Source organism: Labrus mixtus, chromosome 22 (genome assembly GCF_963584025.1).
Source record: "Labrus mixtus chromosome 22, fLabMix1.1, whole genome shotgun sequence".
NCBI lineage: Eukaryota > Metazoa > Chordata > Actinopteri > Labriformes > Labridae > Labrus > Labrus mixtus.
Genome location: NC_083633.1, coordinates 8833788 through 8852528, shown reverse-complemented (window position 1 = coordinate 8852528; position 18741 = coordinate 8833788). Strand labels below are relative to the sequence as shown.

At 47.6% G+C, this 18741-nt stretch overlaps 1 protein-coding gene and 1 long non-coding RNA gene across 2 annotated transcripts in view; both read left to right on the top strand.

Moving 5' to 3' along the window:
• The window catches only part of large1 (LARGE xylosyl- and glucuronyltransferase 1), a 76275-nt gene that overhangs the window by 18995 nt on the left and 38539 nt on the right, over nucleotides 1-18741 (top strand). Inside the window, exons 2-4 of the mRNA XM_061029963.1 lie at nucleotides 1195-1382; nucleotides 12608-12906; nucleotides 16187-16269. Of these exons, the coding sequence (XP_060885946.1) occupies nucleotides 1277-1382; nucleotides 12608-12906; nucleotides 16187-16269 (488 nt within the window). The 5' untranslated portion in view covers nucleotides 1195-1276. The remainder of the gene's footprint in view (nucleotides 1-1194; nucleotides 1383-12607; nucleotides 12907-16186; nucleotides 16270-18741) is intronic.
• On the top strand, nucleotides 2291-4082 carry LOC132956493 (uncharacterized). Its single transcript, XR_009666037.1, has 2 exons — nucleotides 2291-3756; nucleotides 3882-4082. It is a non-coding gene; the product is annotated as an uncharacterized LOC132956493 (long non-coding RNA).

Genomic DNA, 18741 nt, shown 5'->3' with positions numbered 1-18741 from the left:
CACTTTTTTAAATCCACTCGCTCGCCCGTGTTTTCCTGCTGGTGATAATTGGCATCCTGGCTGCTGTTTGTATTGTGTTTCATCCCGGGGCGGTCTGTGGTGCAGATTAAAAATCGACTGGGGTCAAACGGCTAATTGGAGCAAAGTGTGTGTGAGTGAAGGAGGATTTCTGCTGATATCATTTAATGAGACCTTCGTAGTCTCTGCTCGCCAAACTGAGAAATGAGTTTGGGTCATCAAAGTCAGATTAGAGCGCCAGCGCTGATTTATGCAACATTTATTAACAAGAGGCGCGCTCCACTCTGTCTGCAGGTTAAACATGGTGTCCATTTCTGACGCTCTACTTTCTTAATGAATAATTTAATGAGAGAAATAAGTTCGCTGCATGACGACCACGAGGTCATGTCACCGACCTCCTCTGCTTTTCGATTCATCGTGTGTTGATAGTTAGTTTAGTCACTGTTTTATATTATAGAATTCAAATCCGATCAGTGACATGAATACAGGCTCGCTGAACGAGAGGCACGGAGGTGATCGGAATGTCGAGCTCGCCAAGCTTCTCTCCTGTGATTCGTTGATGATCAAACGTCTTTATCTGGCTGCACAGGTGGATGATATCGAGCCTGGGGGACGCACCGACACACACACACACACACACAGAACACTAAAGACAGGGATTAGTCACACCCGCGCGCACACCCAAACACGCGCACACAGGAGGTCTGAGGATGTTTATGCCGTCGCGCCATCGCTGTGAAATGTCACAAAGAGGGGCTCTTTTACATTTCAACACAAACCACTGATTGCACTTTGTGTTGGAAATTGTTGGATAAAAGTGAAAGATGAAGATGAACTGTTGCACCATGGAAAATGTTAAACAAGCTGTGACTGTCTACCCGCCTCCCCATGCGGCTGCTTCATGGTAACTGACTCTGCGGGGGCTCTTACCCCAGTCAACCTGCTCCCATGTTTCGATTTGAATGATTTGACTGTTTGTTAAAAGAATCACCAATGATTAAAGGAGCAATATGTAAATCTGACACCTAGTGTCTAAAATGGGTACTGCAGTCCAAGTTCTAAACATTGCAGAGAGCTGTCTCCCCTGTAGCTGCAGAGTCATCTTTGTGTTGAGCTGTTTTCATGTCTGCTTCCTCTCTAACGTTTTTTTTATTTATTCTCCTCTCTCCCCCTCAGTGCCATGAATCAGCCTGGACCACAGCTGCTGCCCACTTAGAGGTCGCTTCGCCTCTCTTTCCCCCTCTCTTCGGTCCGGAGGATGCTGGGAATGTGTCGCGGGCGCAGGAAGTTCCTGGCGGCCTCTCTCGCTCTGCTCTTCATCCCAGCGCTCACCTGGCTTTACCTCTCGGTCGGGAGCTTCCAAGGTGAGCACAGACACGTGAACACACTCGGCCCTGTGATTGAAGTCACAGAGGCTTACGAGACTGAAATGAAGCTGAATGCAGGGTCGTAGTTGCAGTCTGGTGTGAGGAGTCTGCAGTGATGCTACCTGCCCGTTTCCTGACCCTGGATGGGTATAAGTCCTGGATGGGGGGGGGGGCAGGTCAGCACCAAGGTCTTTCTGCAGTCCTGATTGTCCGTTGCAGCTTGTGTCTGTCGTGTTCGGTTGCAGATCTAAACCAGTGCAAGGAACAGACGAGTAATTCTGGTGCTGGCTAGTGAGGGTGATGATGTTTCAGGGTTTAGTCACATCCCTACAGTGTGTCTTATTGTTGTTCAGGTCGGGGAGTATAGGGGGGGGTCATTTGTCTCTGGATGCCGTGGACCCATCAACTGGTTTGCCACAGCAATGTGCGAGACCTTTTAAAATATCAAACTTTGAGTTTCCTCACTGACCCTGGTAACATAAGAAGTGAGATTTATGTGGAGGAATGGTCCCGTGCATCACAATGAGGTCCTTAATGTCTTCAGAGCTCGCGCTGTAATAAATCAGTTTAGAGGAATAACAACACAAACAGCAGAATACAACGTTCCACTGTTTATATCAAACTTCCCGAATAGCCCCTTAAAGTCTGATGAAACAAATTCCCTTTTGGACAAAGTCACCTTTGTGTTGCGTCTCTTCTCGGGTGGAGGTGGAGTATTAGCGAATCACCGAGGCCTGTCCAAAGTTGATTACTTCCAGCAGACAGTTTAGTCCAGGAGCTCTGCGCACCGTTTTAATGACTCCCCCTCTCCGGATTGAAAGGCTGCGTTGGTGCCGTTATTAATTATGATTAAATTGACAATTTTGACTGGGAGGAGGGGGGCGGTGGGGGGGGTCACAGTGACTGGAGACTGTATGTGTGAATAGGCTCCTTTAATGCAGGAGTCAGCCAGGTCTGCAGAGTAATTATTCGATTTGGCAGTGTGTTGCTGGCGGTGCAGAGTATTTCCTGGACGGTGTGATAAGTTGTGAAAGGAGCTGGCTGCAGGGAGCGTCAGGCTGAACGTGTTGGACAGGAACAATGTGCTGCTCTGGCTCTGACTCCCCCCCTCTCTCTCTATACATGTCTGACCTCTCCTCTTCCCTGCGTGTTGTTTCTTCTGTTGTCTCTGTATTTTTGGGATGTGTTGAGTCTCGGGGGTGTGCAGTGTTCGGTCTGGATGTTTAAACCTGCAGAGAGAATGAAGTGATGAAGACACAAACATTCACTGTAGGCCTAAAAGGACAAAGGCATCCTCACCACATACTGCAGCTTACTTTGATCTGACTGTTTCCTGTATGTGTAGAGAACTGAAGTTGTGTGTTTGTGTCAATGTGAGTTTGATAAATGCAGAGACATTTAAACTTCAGGAAGACGTTTCAGTGTTCTTTTAACGATGACGCTGTGTGACAGCTAGTCCGACTAAAATGACCCAGAAAGGTATTAAATGGAAAAGTGAGGTCTTACTGAAACCATGAATGTATGTTTGTGCCTGTTTGTTTAGAAAACATAAAAAATCACTCGAGTGTTTGAAATATTCAGGAGGAAGGTTCGGCTTATATCCCTTTTGTTAGGAGAAAATGTTCATGATGCTACAAACTGTAGAAAACCGGAAGAGACAGGAAAAAAAGATTGGGTTCCAAGATCGTCTTAAAGCACCAATCAGTGAGATGTGTAGTGAGTGAAATGATAAAGTGACCTCACTATATGATCAGACATTAAGGAAACATGCTATGTTGAAGTGCTGGCTTCTCTGACAACAATGCAGCAGCCAGTATGTCCTCCTTCTAACTTTAGATTCTGCTCCTGAATGCTCTGGATTTGTTTGGACCAGAGAAGGTAGGCGGTTTTAAGGCGACCCCCACACGGCCGTTTTGGACGCCCCTGTGTTTGTCAGATATGAGAGCAGTTATCAGGTCAAACCAACAGGTGTTGCAGTGATGGAAGCGGGCAAGAGAAGTGGTTCAGATAGAAGTGATTGTACCCGACCTAAAAAGCCTCTGCATGTTTCTAATAAGCTCCACGAGCAGAAACGTGCTCAAACTAGGATCAATGTTGGAGATGCTTTTTGAAAAATGGAGAGAGGTTAGAACGCACACACTGATGGTAGATGCTGCTGTGTAAAGAGTTCATTCACACTCATTCACATGCCGCAGACGAAGCAGCAGGCGGTTAAGTGTCTTGCCAGAGAACATATCGGACATGTGGCTGCAGCAGCTGGGGCCCTGATCTTCCAGTTGGGAGATGACCGACTCTACCACTGAGCCACAGCCGCCCCCAAATACATCCCACCATCGCCGTGTTCACTAACCAAGAACCCAAGCTGGAGCTGGTTAGTCATTTCAAACCTCAGGCTGCTCTATCTTTGAAAAACACTTTAATCTTTCTTCCTGTCCCTCATAGATATAAAAAATATAAATATATACAAGCTGTTTTGTAAAAGCCAATTTTCTCCAGCTCAGGGCTACGTCGACTAGAAGTCTTACCTGGCTGTCTCCACCAGCGAGCAGCTTCTCCGTGTTTCCGTCTCATCACGTCTGGATTAGTGTTTCAAACTCTCACTTTTCCCAGGATGCTGCAGAATATTGGTTTTGCCACTTTTTGAAATTGTTTTCCTCGGGTTATAAAATAAAATAAAAAACGCTTTGACACTGACAATTCCGGCTTTTCCTCATTTTTTTTTTATCGGCACATTGGCGAGCCTCGTAATGACCACTCTGGGGCAGTCGGTGTAACAAGGAATGCATTAGTGAATGAATAATCCAGGGAAAGAATAAACGCGTATTAGCTTAAACGACTCTGGTGCATCGCAGAAAACAAATCACATTTGGCCCCTGAACAGCAGATTAGTGAACCCCATATTTCAGAGGAATTGGCAGTAATGGGCTCTGAAAAAAAAAAGTGATTTATTTAAAAATGTTCAAAGAAATGAAACGACTCTTTGGTTTTTGCCAGAGGCCAGTATGCAAATATTGTCTCTTCCTCATTAATCACTCTGCTTGTTCATTACTTCATTACTTTGACCTTCCTGCCAAATTCATTTAAGCGCCCTTCGAGGCGTAGTTGAACCTTTTCGCTGGTGATTTCCTGAATGGACGGCGGTGTTTCATATTCATAAGACAAAAGGAGGCCGCTGCAGGAATCCGTTAATGTGGAACAATCCCCCCGTAGCTCACAAGAGGAAATGAATGTTCATGTGTCCTGTGTGTGACTCCGGCCTTTGTGTGGAGCGCACACGGCTGACAGAGAACTACATCCTCTGACAGTCCAACAAACAAAGTGTCCGAGGTTTCTATTGTTCCTCTAACGCAGCGCTCCTCTCTCCACGCCAACATACATCATCCAAGAAGCTTTGGATTGTCTGCAGCGCGGCGCGAGCTCGTGATTTATGTGCTGCACTCCGTCCCAAGCAAGCCACAACCTGAGAGCGTGTGATGTTCAGGACGTTTAAAATGAATAAAACGGACAGAGCGTTATACTCTGTATGTAATCACGTTTACTGCCGGCCAATATAAGCCCAGCAGACGCTCAGAGCAGCTGATGCAGCCGTCCAGCAGACTGGAGTATGTGATGTGATAGAACGAGGCGATGGATACGTCAACAATGGAGGACACAACGTTTGCCCAGCAGGCTCTCGGAGTGGATCTCACACGTGTAACTTTGCCCTGAGTAGGAATGAACAGGTGCATACAGTCTCTCTCTCTCTCGCCCCTCTAGCTCTCTCTTTTTGTGTTATTGGTGTTGAATTGTTAACTTCATCTTTGCGTCATGTTTGTATTTGTTTCGTTTCATGTCAGCGTGAGAGCACGAGGAGATATTATCTTTAATGTGTCTGAATAATCCCATAAGGGACGGGTCGTGTTGAGAGCTGAAATGAAGATTGGTTCATTGATTCATTCATATCGGACATTCACTAAGAAGACCAGATTGGAGCCTCGCTGTCAGTGGTCCAACACGTCAGCTTTGAGTTTTTAACTCGACCCACACCCGGTTGTGTTACCTAAACTGGGGTGTGTGCGGCTGTGGCTGAATTGGTAAAGTCGTTGTCTCTCAACCGGAAGTTCGAGGCTTCGATCCCCAGCTCCTGCAGCTACACGTCCGATGTGTCCTAGGGCAAGACATCTAACCCCGATTTGCTGGCGCTGCTTCGTCTGAGGTGTATGAATCTTGACGTAGACACTCGCCTACCCTGTGAGTTCGGTTACTGTCGGCTTCTTTCTGCAAGGTTGTTGTAGTTTTTTGTTCCATGAGTTTGAGAGCGGGACAACTTCACCAACCACCATGGGGCATGAAGAGTGAAAGGCTTGAAGGTCAAAAAGCTCCAGCAGCACTTGTAGTCTGAAGATCGACTTTATTAACCAATTAGACCCGTCGCGTTTCGGTTTGTGGCGTTCCTCAGGGTCGTCCTGAGTGCATCTGAGATTCACAGGGCGTCCATGAGGTAAGAAAGATAAGAAAGTAGAAACCCTCAGACTCTCAGTGATTAATTTTAAAACAATCGTGCATATCTTTCTGTATGCTATTATATGGCACTCACCGTTAAAAAAAGATAAAGTCACCATGGTTGTTTTCAGATGCTCGTTTGCAGGAACTAGAACCGTCACTCAGAGATTCAACTCGTATCTTTGTTCAAACTGTGAGAGAGACAGCTGACCAAAGTTTCTGACATGTCAGGAATTCATCCAAACAGAATATGTACAGAGTAAGGAGATGATCGCTGCTTGTTTCCTCCTGAACCCTGAAGGACAAACGATGCCCGGCTCCGCTGGGATTCAGTTAAACTCGTAAATGATGCAGGCAGCTCAGAAACACCAAGGGTTAAAAAAACAGACTCACATCATCCCACGTCTCTGCAGCTCGACGTGTGTCAGCAGCTGAGTCTACATCCGGGCTGTAACCTGATGAATGCTCACCAACATTTCTCTGATTCTGCTTTTTCTTTGTGATTAGCTGCAAAGGTTTTCAACGTTTCCTGTCAGTTATCACCATGACAACATACGCCTGTGATTCTCCAGAAAGAGGCAGATCAGGCCGATAACACCGAGAAAGTAACTCGGTGGGATGATGTTTTATTTATTCGTTGTGCAGCTTGAGAACTCCGGATCGACGGTGAAGACGGCGGAGCTTCCACAGGACTGCGTTTTCTTGTTTCTGCTGCTTTCTGATTCCATCAGACCGTGTACCCGTTCCCAGTTCCTCCGCTAATTCAATCACCGCGTTTGAAGGTGCAGCTCGCTCCACCACACTGTCATTTGAGTCACGCAGAACATGACAGTTTCAGGGCTCTGTAACTTGATTTAGCTGCATCAGCAGGCTCGGCTGGGCCGGAACTCTGACAAAGAGACTCAGACGGTGTTTGGTTAAGAGGAAAATATAACTATTACCTCAGATATCAAAGTGTCCTACCTCTACGCATCCTCCCTGCTACACACAGCTGTTAATGATCAAATATGAGAGGGGCTGCAGCGGTCTTTGAGGAACCAAGACCCGGGTCGGAATCTGAAGCGTCTTGGGTTTTGTTGGGTCTTGTTTGCTGCTACAGGTCTCTCTATCAGCCAGTATATCTAACCCCTAATCTGACGTGAACAGACCCTCCTAAAAACAGTTCTCTCGGTGTAATCGAACTACAGCTTCTCCTGAACGGCTCGTCCTCCTCTAATAGAGTTCGTCTGCCAACTTTCTGGAGCAAACCTCGACACTCGGTGGCGTCATTTACTGAGCCTAATCTGAGTCGTGGTGCTCGTTAGATCTTCTGTCGATTTAGTTGCTTTGAAGGGAAGATGAAGAAACGGAGCGCGATGCGTTTGGCACATTTTATAACCTTTCCATGAGAACATCGTGTCGACTCGATTTAATGAGACGCTCAGACACACTCGCCCTTTTGAGGCCGCTTTGCGTTTCGACATTGTGGAAGCACGACTCAGCAGGAGCTCCTCACACACACACACACACACACACACACACAGTCAGACATGTTGAGTGGCAGTTCAGTGCTGATTCTAAACATGATTCATGTCTCCTCATGCATTCAGAAAAAATGAGTAACTGGGAAGAAATCAAACCAGTTATGAGCTGTCAGACCATCCATCAGCAGAAAACGTCCAATCACATTCAAGGTCACTGAGCCAAACACTCCGTCAGGTTTTATTACTGTGCTGCAGGAAACCGTCCAGATCATAGCATCACTGTCAACGCCAAGACCACTGACACAATCCATCTGTCCTGACACACACACACAAACACACACACACACACACACACCCTGCTGCGCATCAATATGGCTGCCATACGGCTGATCACACCTCACATGGGGTTGGTAATAAACTTCTATTAAAAAGCAATTTAGTTATTGATTTAGTCGTTAACTCTGAGCAGCCAGGAGACATGTTGAAAACAAACCTCTGGATCCATCACTGTTTAAAGAGGGAACAAAGGGGGACTCTGAATATTAACGCAAACCTTCTGAAAACCCTTTCCAGGATTTAGCCTCGCCCCCGGTTATGACCTCGGGACCCTGTAGGTTTAGAGCTGGCACGGGGAAAGATCCAGACATGAATTCTTCAGTTCTTCAGCAGGTTGTGATTTAAGGATATGTTTGTGTTATGTTTAAAGACAGTGTGATGTTTGTTGTGTTCGTAGATTCACCTCTGAAAGCTCAACCTGCTTTTGAGATCATGGCGGAGTAAAGGACGGCACGTTAGAGCCACGTACGGCCGGGTTCATTGTTGGGCGCTCATACTGCGTCACCTCATTCATACCACTGTGCCCCCTGCACACATGTGTGGCCCCTCTCCAGGTGACTCATATTCAGTCCAGCTTTGCTCATATTTTCAGGTGTCTTTGGTTTTTGTGTCTTGGTTTGTTTCTGTGGAATCACGTCCTGTCCTGGGGGGCGGCACAAGCTCAGTCTGTACAGTGCTTGCATAGACGGACGAGGACGGAGGAAGGAGGAAGGAGGAAGGAGGGGGGTCTACAAGAGGCTGGCACTCTCTGTTAGGACATGGTGTCAAGCAAAATATTTGATTGATGTTCAATCAGCTTCTTTATCCTCCAGCACATCTCTCTACCTACAACAATAAGTGTCACAGTCAGACACTGACGTTCAGGTTTTCACAGCGAGTTTCTCTCTCTCTCTCTCTCTCTCTCTCTCTCTCTGAGTTTCCCTCCTTTTTGTTTGTGAGAGAGTGGAGGGAAGTGTTCGTACGACTCTGGTGAAACACAGACGTCTTGGAAAGAGAGCGTGGAGGCGGCGTGATGCAGCCAGACGGCTGTTTGTACCTTCATTAAATGTGCTGTTTGAAAGACGAGTTCAACCTTTGAAACTCAGATCCACTTCTCTCTGCACTCTCTCAGAAGCAGCTATACGTTAGGGGAAGACATCCCTCAAACACAGAGAGAAGCGGCGATGGTCCTTTATTCACATTCTCAGCTTTTTATTTTCTTTCAGTAAGAAGTGTTTTCTCGCTTTAATCTCGGGCTCAGTTCAGGACAAAGAAAGGTTAAATATGAAACATCCATTTCTGATGTTCTGGTCTCCTTATCGTAGCCCAACGACACCATGGCAGCTGATTCCTGTTCTCGTGAGGAGGTGTGAAGGGTGTTTTAATGCCCGGTGATCAGGTCCAAATGATGCGCGTGTTGCTGGCGCTCACCAGATATCAGGCGGAGAGCAGGAGGGACACAGGGGACGTTCACAGATAACAATAATTACACCTGACTGTAAATACAGGGAGCGTGGCGTGGGAGCATGGCGTTGGCGGCAAGAGCAGTCATGAATAACTCAGCAGGCGCGCCATGTCTCCGTGTTGACTCATTGAGAGCTTCTGATCATCCAAAGCGAGGGTGGGAACTTAAAAAAAAAGGTACACGTTTTTTAATTCTCACTGCCAGAGGGACGAAGGAGGAAGTGTTACAAAATGTAGGCCACGTTTTTTTTCTTATTATTTTTAAGGTTAATTTTTTTAGGAATTTCGGGTCTTTATTTGAGAAAGAGGACAGTGGATAATAGAGTCAGAAATCGTGGAGAGAGAGAGAGAGTGGGGAATGACATGCAAGAAAGGTGCCGCAGGTCGGATTCGAACCCGGGCCGCCCGCATACAGGACTTAAGCCTCCATGCATGGGGGGCGCTTACTAACCACTTCGTTTGTCGACGTCCCTGAACACTGATTACCTACAAATGTGCATAAGATCGCCGAGCGCTTCTTTGATACAGATTTTTTTTGTGCTTGTGCACATTCTAAATTTCATTCTTAAAATGGAATTAAGAAAACTTTCTCCGCTCTGTTGATAAACGAGGCATCAGGAATGTGTCTGCTGTGAGAACTAACGTAGAGGATCCTTTTTTTTCTTTTTCTTTTTCTTTTTTCCTTCTGACTTGCACGCAGAGCTGCACGAGGAGTCGATGACTCTCCAACAACAGTTTACATGTTGATGACATTTTTAAAAAAAAGTAGGACCACATGTAAGCAGTGTCTGAAGTCTTAAAGTTGCCGGCGTGAAAACAAAGCCCTCGTGCTCTCTTCCTCTGGGATGTAAATGACGGAGCATTGTTCGAATGTTTTCTTCTCTCCCCCCCCCCTCCTCTCCCGGGGGAACGGGCCTCATGTGTTTACCCGGGCTTTTGTTTGCATGTAGATGATGAGCTTCATGACAAATACCTGAAAGCCGAATGAATTGGCTCGGGCCGCAGAGGAGAGCAGGTGCATCTGCCGCCCTGCAAATGCCATATGCAATCTCTGAGCGGACAAACAAACGCTCAGCGCGTCCAGTTCTGTGGGATTAGGCCCAGCAAATCCACTCTGCAAATTAATTACAGCCTGGACGAAACGGAGTCCAGAAGGTGCTTTTGTTGTGCGGGGAGAGGGCTTAGCGGCGCTCCACGGTCGAGCGGCGCCGCGTGTGTGCTGACTGCTTTTATATCTCGCGGTCTCAGGAGGACGGTGAATCTGAAGGCGAGCAGAAGTCTCTTCATTAACACACTCGGTTAGAGGCCAACGAGAAGTTTTTATAACAACGCTTCAACTCGCTCCAGGCTTCACTTCCACTTTACACAAATGAGAGAAAGCACGACTCCAACATGTTCTGCGGGTTATTGGCGCTTTGTGTGCGCGCCTGTTCAGGACCAGGATGTCTGGTTGACAGGCTGGAGGCTCTCCCAGAGTCCAGAACTATCGGCCCTTGCGCTGTGATGATAGACGGTGTCATACTGGGAAGCCATTTATTACCTGACACTGATCAATACGTGCAATCGAGCTATAACGCCTCCGCTTTCCTGCCAAACGGTGAGATGTGGAGTCGGCCTCTGACATCCTGGTTAGAATCTGATCGGACAAAATTATTGAATTCTTTGATGACCTTCAAACCACAGGTGAGCTGAGGTTTGTAGGGGTGCTTCTCCGTGCTGCAGAGCGGCTCCACTGTACCTGCTGTTTAAAAACTTATTAAAAATACATGTGAATAATGTAGGCAATACTGAGGCCCAGCGGGGGGGGGGGGGGGTCCTGCTGAGCTCCTGGGTTTCGCTCTATACTGAGGAAAAAACACGATGAAGCTGGAAACTCAGCGTGCATCCATTTCTGTCTTTACTTTCTCTGTCGTCAACATCTCCCTCCAAGGTTTACCTCCCGTGGTTTAATAAAGATCCTCATTTTGCACCCCCCCAGCACTATAACTAGTAAGAGACCTGGATCTGCTTCACAGTCGCTGCGAAGTGCAGCACTTAAAAGTTCATAAAAGTTCTGCAAAAGTAAAGTTTATTTCATCACGTCTCTCAAGAGGAACACTTTCTATACTCAAAGAATTACAGTTCAGGGTTGGTAATGATTTCCAAAGTAGCATTCCCTCAGTGCTCCATCTTCAAACCCCCCCTCCCCTCTGTGCTACTTCTAAAGCCCCGCCCCCTTCACTTACATGCACGAGCGCCGTCTCTCCAGAAGTGGACCTCAGCTCATCTCTTGCATTGTGTAGAAACTACGTCGTCTCACGTCTCATTCAGCGCTAAGTAAACTCACAGTATAAACTCCTAAAGTCATCGGTGACGCGCTTTGAGTGTGGGCTAGAGCACGACAGAGGTAGAGAGCGAGCAGGGAGACAGGGAGGCGTCTGATTGGTCCATCAGATTGGTACCTCGTGGCAGACATTGGTCGAAGTTTTTACAGGATTACAACTGCTACAGATGACGGATTTTCTTCGTTCCTTTTTCAGAGAACATGAGTTATTAATGTCTATCAGGACCTAAAGACAATTTCAACCAGAATCTTAAAAAGTGGATCTGGAGGAAATGACCAACCCTGAGTTTAACTTTTTGTACTGCAAAGAGGGAGAGACGAATGTGGCCAGACATTTCAAAAAGACAAAGAACTATACAAAGAACTATTTATATGTGTGTATAAAGTATCGTGTCTGTCTTAAGAAACCTGCAGGCCAACTCCTCTGTTGTCATCGTGTTTGTGCTGTTGGGACGCTGTGCTGGAGTTTGTCAGAACAAAAAAGAAATGAATGAATCTTTGGTGTGTGGGACTTCTGTATCTTCTGCCGTGGTATTGAAACAGGCATCAGTATCTTACAGCCGTGGGCGCTGTGTGCACAGGACTGTCTGTGTTTATGTCTCGGTGCAGTTGATGACAGGAAACATCGTCTTTTCAGCCGTTACATTCTCCAGCAAACAACCAGGTTTGGCTTCATGGCTTCGTGATGTCACACCTGATGCTGCCATGCGGGCGAGACGCGTTGTTTGCTGAAGAATGTAAACCAATTGAAAAGAAGACGAAGAAGCAGTCCAGCCTCCTTGTGTGCCGTGAGGTGAATCTTCTCATGTGCTGTCAGGTTTCAATGTGGTTTGAGTTTTACTGGATTCATATTGACGTTTAAACCTCTGTAACCACGACGACAGTAACGTGCACCGGCTGCAGACGCACACAGAAAGAGCAGCTCGTGAAGGACCCGAGGGTTGGGTTTGGTTCTGTTGCTGCCCTGCTGTGTTTGTTGACATTTAATAAAATGTAACCGGGCCTAAAGGTGTTGTTTATTTTAGCAGCAGTGTCATAACACGCCTCTTTTTCTTTCATTTTGAAATGTTCCTTAAATCACTTTAACTTGAACTTTGTCACAGACTTCCTCTGTGGTGTCAGTCCTCATGTTTAATCTGTTTCTCCCTGTGTCCCCCCCCCCCCCCCACCTGCAGTGAAGCCCCTCCCTCTGTCCCCGTTGGAAGCCCAGTCATCTACACCGGCGGGGGGAGCCGGCGAGCGCCAGGCTTTGGAGCTGCGGGTGCGGGCGGTGGAGGAGGAGAACCGGGCGCTGCGCCGGGAGCTCAGCCGGCCACCCAGGAGCCCGTCTGCGCGCCTTCCAAGCGCCGGTCACCGTGGCAACCAGAGCAGAACGCATTCAGAGGAGGGGACGGGCGACAATGAGGGACAAAAAGCTGCGGCGGTGGGAAACAGCTCGGACTGCGTGCAGCAGCCGGCCGTGGATAAGTGTGAGGTGAGATGTGTGTTTGTCGTTTTTGAACTACACAATGTTCCGTTCTGTGACACGACAACGATCAGGGACGCCGCGTGACCTTGGAGATGTGCTCCCGGAAGCAGGGCCCCCATTAGCCCGCTGTGACGGCGCCTTCCACCCAGACGTCAGCCTCCTATTAGCCTAATCCTCAGCACAGATGCAGCTGGCTTTCTGTCTGGAGAAGGCTCACTGTCAGGATAATGTGCGAGCTTTAACACCGCCACGCTGAGATCCCTGCGCGGATAAAACCTCGCAGCATATCACCTCTCAGCCCGGCGGGAGTCTGCCTGCATGACGGGAAGAGCTGACACTAACAGAGTTTGTAACAGGCTGCAGATTTCAGATACCGACTGAGAACACTTTGGTTTTTCTGTCGGAGAAGGTGAAGCTGGCGTTGTCATAGAAACGGAAGATCGACTGCATCACTTCTGATAACCTCCACCGAGCACAGACTCTGATTTATAACGATGACCAGATCACCTGCAGACGTCCGTCTTTGTTGTTTTCTCTCATAAATCAGCTGATTGACGTCGTCGAGTCGTTCGTCTCAAGTTATTCAAACTTTCAGTTTTCTGTTTTTCTGCAATTTCAAAACTCTTCAGAACTTCCCCTTCTGATTTCAAAGTGTTTGCATCTCTATCCATCTTCAGACTGACGTTTCAAGACGCCATATTTACGCCCCTGTGACGTTTCGCCTTCAATCTGAATGTCTTGGAGGCGTAATGGGGGGGCGAAGTGACAGGTGATTGGTGCAGCAGTTCCAGACGTCCATATTTCAAATGAAATAGGAGGAACGTCCGTCAGTGCAGAAAACGTCGTTTCCAGTGTTTGTGCAGAAGAAGAAGAGTCAGTGAGTTTAATCCAGATGAGTTTAAAAACGTGTTTCATGTGCTTTAAGAAACGACTGTAACAAGAAAACCTCGACTTATTGCAGAGAACAGCACTTTCATAGATTCACTTTTTATTGAATTAAAACTTACAGCTGCTGAATACCAGACTCTAATTCATCAGGATGATTGAATTACGGGGAGGCCACTGACAAAGATGAGAAATGTGAGATCAGATCTGAGATAGATAAGTCAAACACAGCGTCGTGTGTTTGATGAGTTTCTGTGAGAACATAAAGATCAGAGTCAGGGCTGCAAATAAAGATTCATTTAGCTATTTATCAATCTGCTAGTGCAGTCTGTAAAACATCAAGAAGCAGTGAAAGACCAATGGAGGATTATTCAGTGATGTTTATGGTCCTGGTCTCGATCCCTTAATGTCCTGGTCTTGTCTTGTCTCGGGCGCAGCGCTCCGTGACATCACCTCCATGTGTCCAAGAGGAGGGAAGGTCAGATCACAACAAACGGCGTCCCACTCTACTGAGCTCTCGTCTACAGACCTACCGGGACGTCGGAGAGAGAGAGAGAGCTCTAGTTTGTGGGCGTCCCGGGTGTGTTTTCTAGCAGCAGCAGAAATGCGTGGCGTGATCCTGAAGCTAGAGAGCCGCAGCTCCCTGGCGAGCCGAAACTCTCTCCCTCATCCCGTCGTGTCCTGAGGATCTCATGAAGCCACGCCCTCTCCTTCTTCTTCTTCTTCTTCTTCTTCTTCTTCTTCTTCTTCTTCTTCTGTGCTGCTCATCTCCTCCTCCTCAGCAGAAGAAAGGTCAGAGCTGTCTGCTGAAGAGTGGACAGAAGCTACTTTCCCCAGCTCTATTCCCAACTATCAACCGGTCACTTAGCAACCTGCCCCCCCCCCCCCCCCCCTTGTCTGTGCCCTACCCTGCGGTGAGTGCAGTGCACAGCTCATCCTCTCTGAGGCCCTAAAGACTGCACAAAGAAAAAAACAGGACGTTCAGAGCTGACTCTCCCCCAACACTCAGACACACACTCAGAAACACACGTACTTTCTCACTTGCAGGTGTGTGTGATGAGCGTGTAGCTCTCTGAGAAAGGAACCTGCCCTCCGACGGTTTCTTATCACCACCTTCTACTTTCCTCCCACATCAGCTGTCACTCACACACACACGAAGACTTCCTGCCAGCTGACTGCAGGAGGAAGAGAAGGAGGAGGAGGAGGAGAGAGGAGGACGACGACGACGACGCGTGGAGGGAGAGAGAGAAATGTGTTTCTGTAGCTTTCTTCCAGTGTGAACATGAGCCCTGCTTGTTTGGAGACTTACCCGGGCTGCTCTGACCTGCAGGGAAATGTCTGTTTCACTCTGAGCGGGAATAAAAAAGATGCACGGTGGGGGAGTCTGACACGTCCAGCTGGCATCAGGGAGAGACATTCAGAGCTCAAACTGGAGGATCTATGAGACGGAGCTCACAGAAAGTCCTGCAAGATGTGGACTTTTCTAACCGGCATTCCAGGAAACAGTCAGACGCCGAGGACGCCCACAGAATCACGGTCTGTTTGTGAGAAATGGACAGAGCTGGTTCGTTTCCAAATGAAGCACTAGCCTAGCCGTAGGTACGTTTCATGTACGGAGGCCGTAGTCCTCCAATTGGACCTGTGCCTCCTTTCCCACATCATTCCCAACTCTCTCTCTCTCTCTCTCTCTCTCTCTCTCTCTCTCTCTCTCTCTCTCTCTCTCTCTCTCTCTCTCTCTCTCTCTCTCTCTCTCTCTCTCTCTCTCTCTCTCTCTCTCTCTCCTGGATTTCGGACTCTCCCCACTGTCCTATTCCTAAAATAAGCCTGAAAAACGCCCCAAAATAAACCTTTAAAATGCATATTTAGATTCTGACTGAGAGCAGCACCACCTCTCAGAGGAGGAAAAACATTATCAAAGTCATTTTCCTGAGTGTTTTTTTTTTCTTTTCCCCGCCTTAATGTTTCAACTTGGTGCATTTTATAGTGCGTGCCGTTTTGTAGTGCAGTGAACAATCACGCCGCCCTGTGCTTTTACTTTGAGGTAAACGGTTCAGATAATCGCTGCGATAATAAAAATTATGGTGATGAAAAAATCAAACATTTTACTGATGGAGCTTAAAATCACGAGAGTGAAACTTCCGAGTTTTTCATTAGTGCAGTAAGCGCCGTGCAAACGACCACGAGCTGCTGACTGTGTTTTTTATGGTTGATCAGATCCATTGATGTGAGTTAATAATTGTTCCCCTCTGTGATTTCAAACACTTTGTGCTTCATGTTTTCTCTTTAGTTCCACTCTGCAGAGTCACTTCTGTTTACATGTTTCTGCTCCCTGATGTGCAGATTCATGAATAATTAATAACCCTTCATCCTCACCGTCTTCCTCTCCTCCTGATCTCCTCAGACCATCCACGTGGCCATCGTGTGTGCAGGATACAACGCCAGTCGAGACGTGGTGACGCTGGTTAAATCCGTCCTCTTTCACAGGTACGCTGACGCTCTCTCATTTATTTCTTCTTCTTTTTTCATTAACGACTTCCTCAGATGTTTCGAGGTTTTTCTTTGACTCCTTTTCAAGGTGTGTTCATTCGTTGTACGCTGGGGCGCCACTTGTCAACAGGCCAGGCAGTCAGCGGCTTGGGGCCCCAGACCAGTAGGGGGCTCTCGAGGCTCAAAATGTGCACATTTTCCAGTGACAGTAGAACACCTCCCCTGAGGGGGCCCCATGTGACAGCACTCACTCTCCTTCTCCCGCTAAGCGTAGCGTGCGTCATCGCTGTGATAACCAAAGTTTGTCCGAAGTGACCGAAGGAAAAGGAAGAGGAAATATCCGTTTGGAAGTGAAAAAAGGGAAAGCGGAACAAAAAGACAGAAGCGTCAGGACACTGGTAGACATAATGGGGATAAACACTCGTTGGAAGGGGCCCCCCAATACATTTCTGTTTAGGGCCCCAACAGACCGAGAATCGCCTCTGGAGGGGGGGGGGGGCTGCTTGTAGAAGGGCATGGTAGGCAGGTGACTGGGAAGTCAGTCTGAGGAAGAGGATGTTTCTTTGAAGCGTCATTTAATAAATCCTTCTAACAGGATCTTCTCTGTGTGCAGATCGAGTTTAGCTTTCCTTACCTATTCTGACGCTTCAGCACTCCTCATTTGAATCATTTTACTTCAAACCTTTCCACCATTAAAAGCAGATATTTGATTCTTATGAAGAAGAATTCATGCAGTAGCAAAGAGAGCACAAACATCCCGAGTGTTTGAAGGTCACAGTTTAGTGGATGATCAGGTGTGAGAAGAACATGACAGTTCTCCCCGTGCATGGTTTGCAAAATACTGCTAAACCTGTAAGAGTGTAACGCGTAAAGTTTAATTCATGCAGCGGAATTAAAGTAGCGACTCTACCTCTAATTCATCAGAAGAAAAAGAAACGTCCTTTTTAATGGGCGACCAGCAGCACGGCTAATGTGCTAACACCTGCAGCTCTGTTTAATCAGCGGGGACGTTTCAGTGTTGACTCGCCGCTGTTCAGCTGAGAGTGACAAACATGAGAGTGGACAGTCACACAGACACACACACACACACACACACACACACACACTCACACAGACACACACACACTATTACAGACACACACACACACACACACACACACACACACACTCACACAGACACACAGACACACACACTCTCACACACACACACACACAGACACACACACACACACAGTCACACACACACTCACACACACACACACACAGTCACACACACACTCACACACACACACACACACACACAGACACACAGACACACAAACACACACACACACACAGTCACACACACACAGTCACACACAGACACACACACACACACACACAGTCACACACACACAGTCACACACACACACAGTCACACACACACACACACAGACACACACAGTCACACACACACACAGTCACACACACACAGTCACACACACACACACAGACACACACAGTCACACACACACAGTCACACACACAGTCACACACACAGTCACACACACACAGTCTCACACACACACACACAGTCACACACACAGTCACACACACACACACACACACACACACAGTCTCACACACAGTCACACACACACACACACACACACACACAGTCACACACACACACACAGTCACACACACACTCACACACACACACACACACACACACAGTCACACACACACACACAGTCACACACACACACAGTCACACACACACACAGACACACACACACACACACACAGTCACACACACACACAGTCACACACACACACACACAGTCACACACACACACTCTCACACACACACACACACACAGACACACACACACACACACACACACACAGACACACACACACAGTCACACACACACACAGTCACACACACACACTCTCACACACACACAGACACACACACACACAGACACACACACACACTCTCTCACAGAGGTCAGCTGGTTGGACTGACGGTGTGGAAGACGTGATGTTGATCATCAGACTCCTCGTGTGATAAACTGACTCTCTCCTCTCTCCTGTTTTATTTCTTCACTTCTGATGAAATATTGAACGTGCTGTAAATCCCCGGTAACAGTAGATGAGGACGATGTGTGTCGGAGCGACTGCGGGTTAATTTCAGCAGCTGCGTGTCGTCCGGCCCGCGTTGTAAATCATGTTCAGCCGCTGCCTCGCTGATGGAGAGTCGTGTAGACTGTGAGACTGACGCTGTCACACCTGAGAGATGTCCTCCTCCTGCACGCTTCAGTCAGACAGAGGAGCCTTTTATCATTCTGACCCGACCAACAGGAGATGACTTATATGTCTGAAGGATACTGTACTGCATGTCCTGTTAGTATGGTCACACACCGTCCTCAGCAGAGAAACGAGCAGCCACATGTTTAAAAGCTTTAAAGGACCAATCCGGACTCC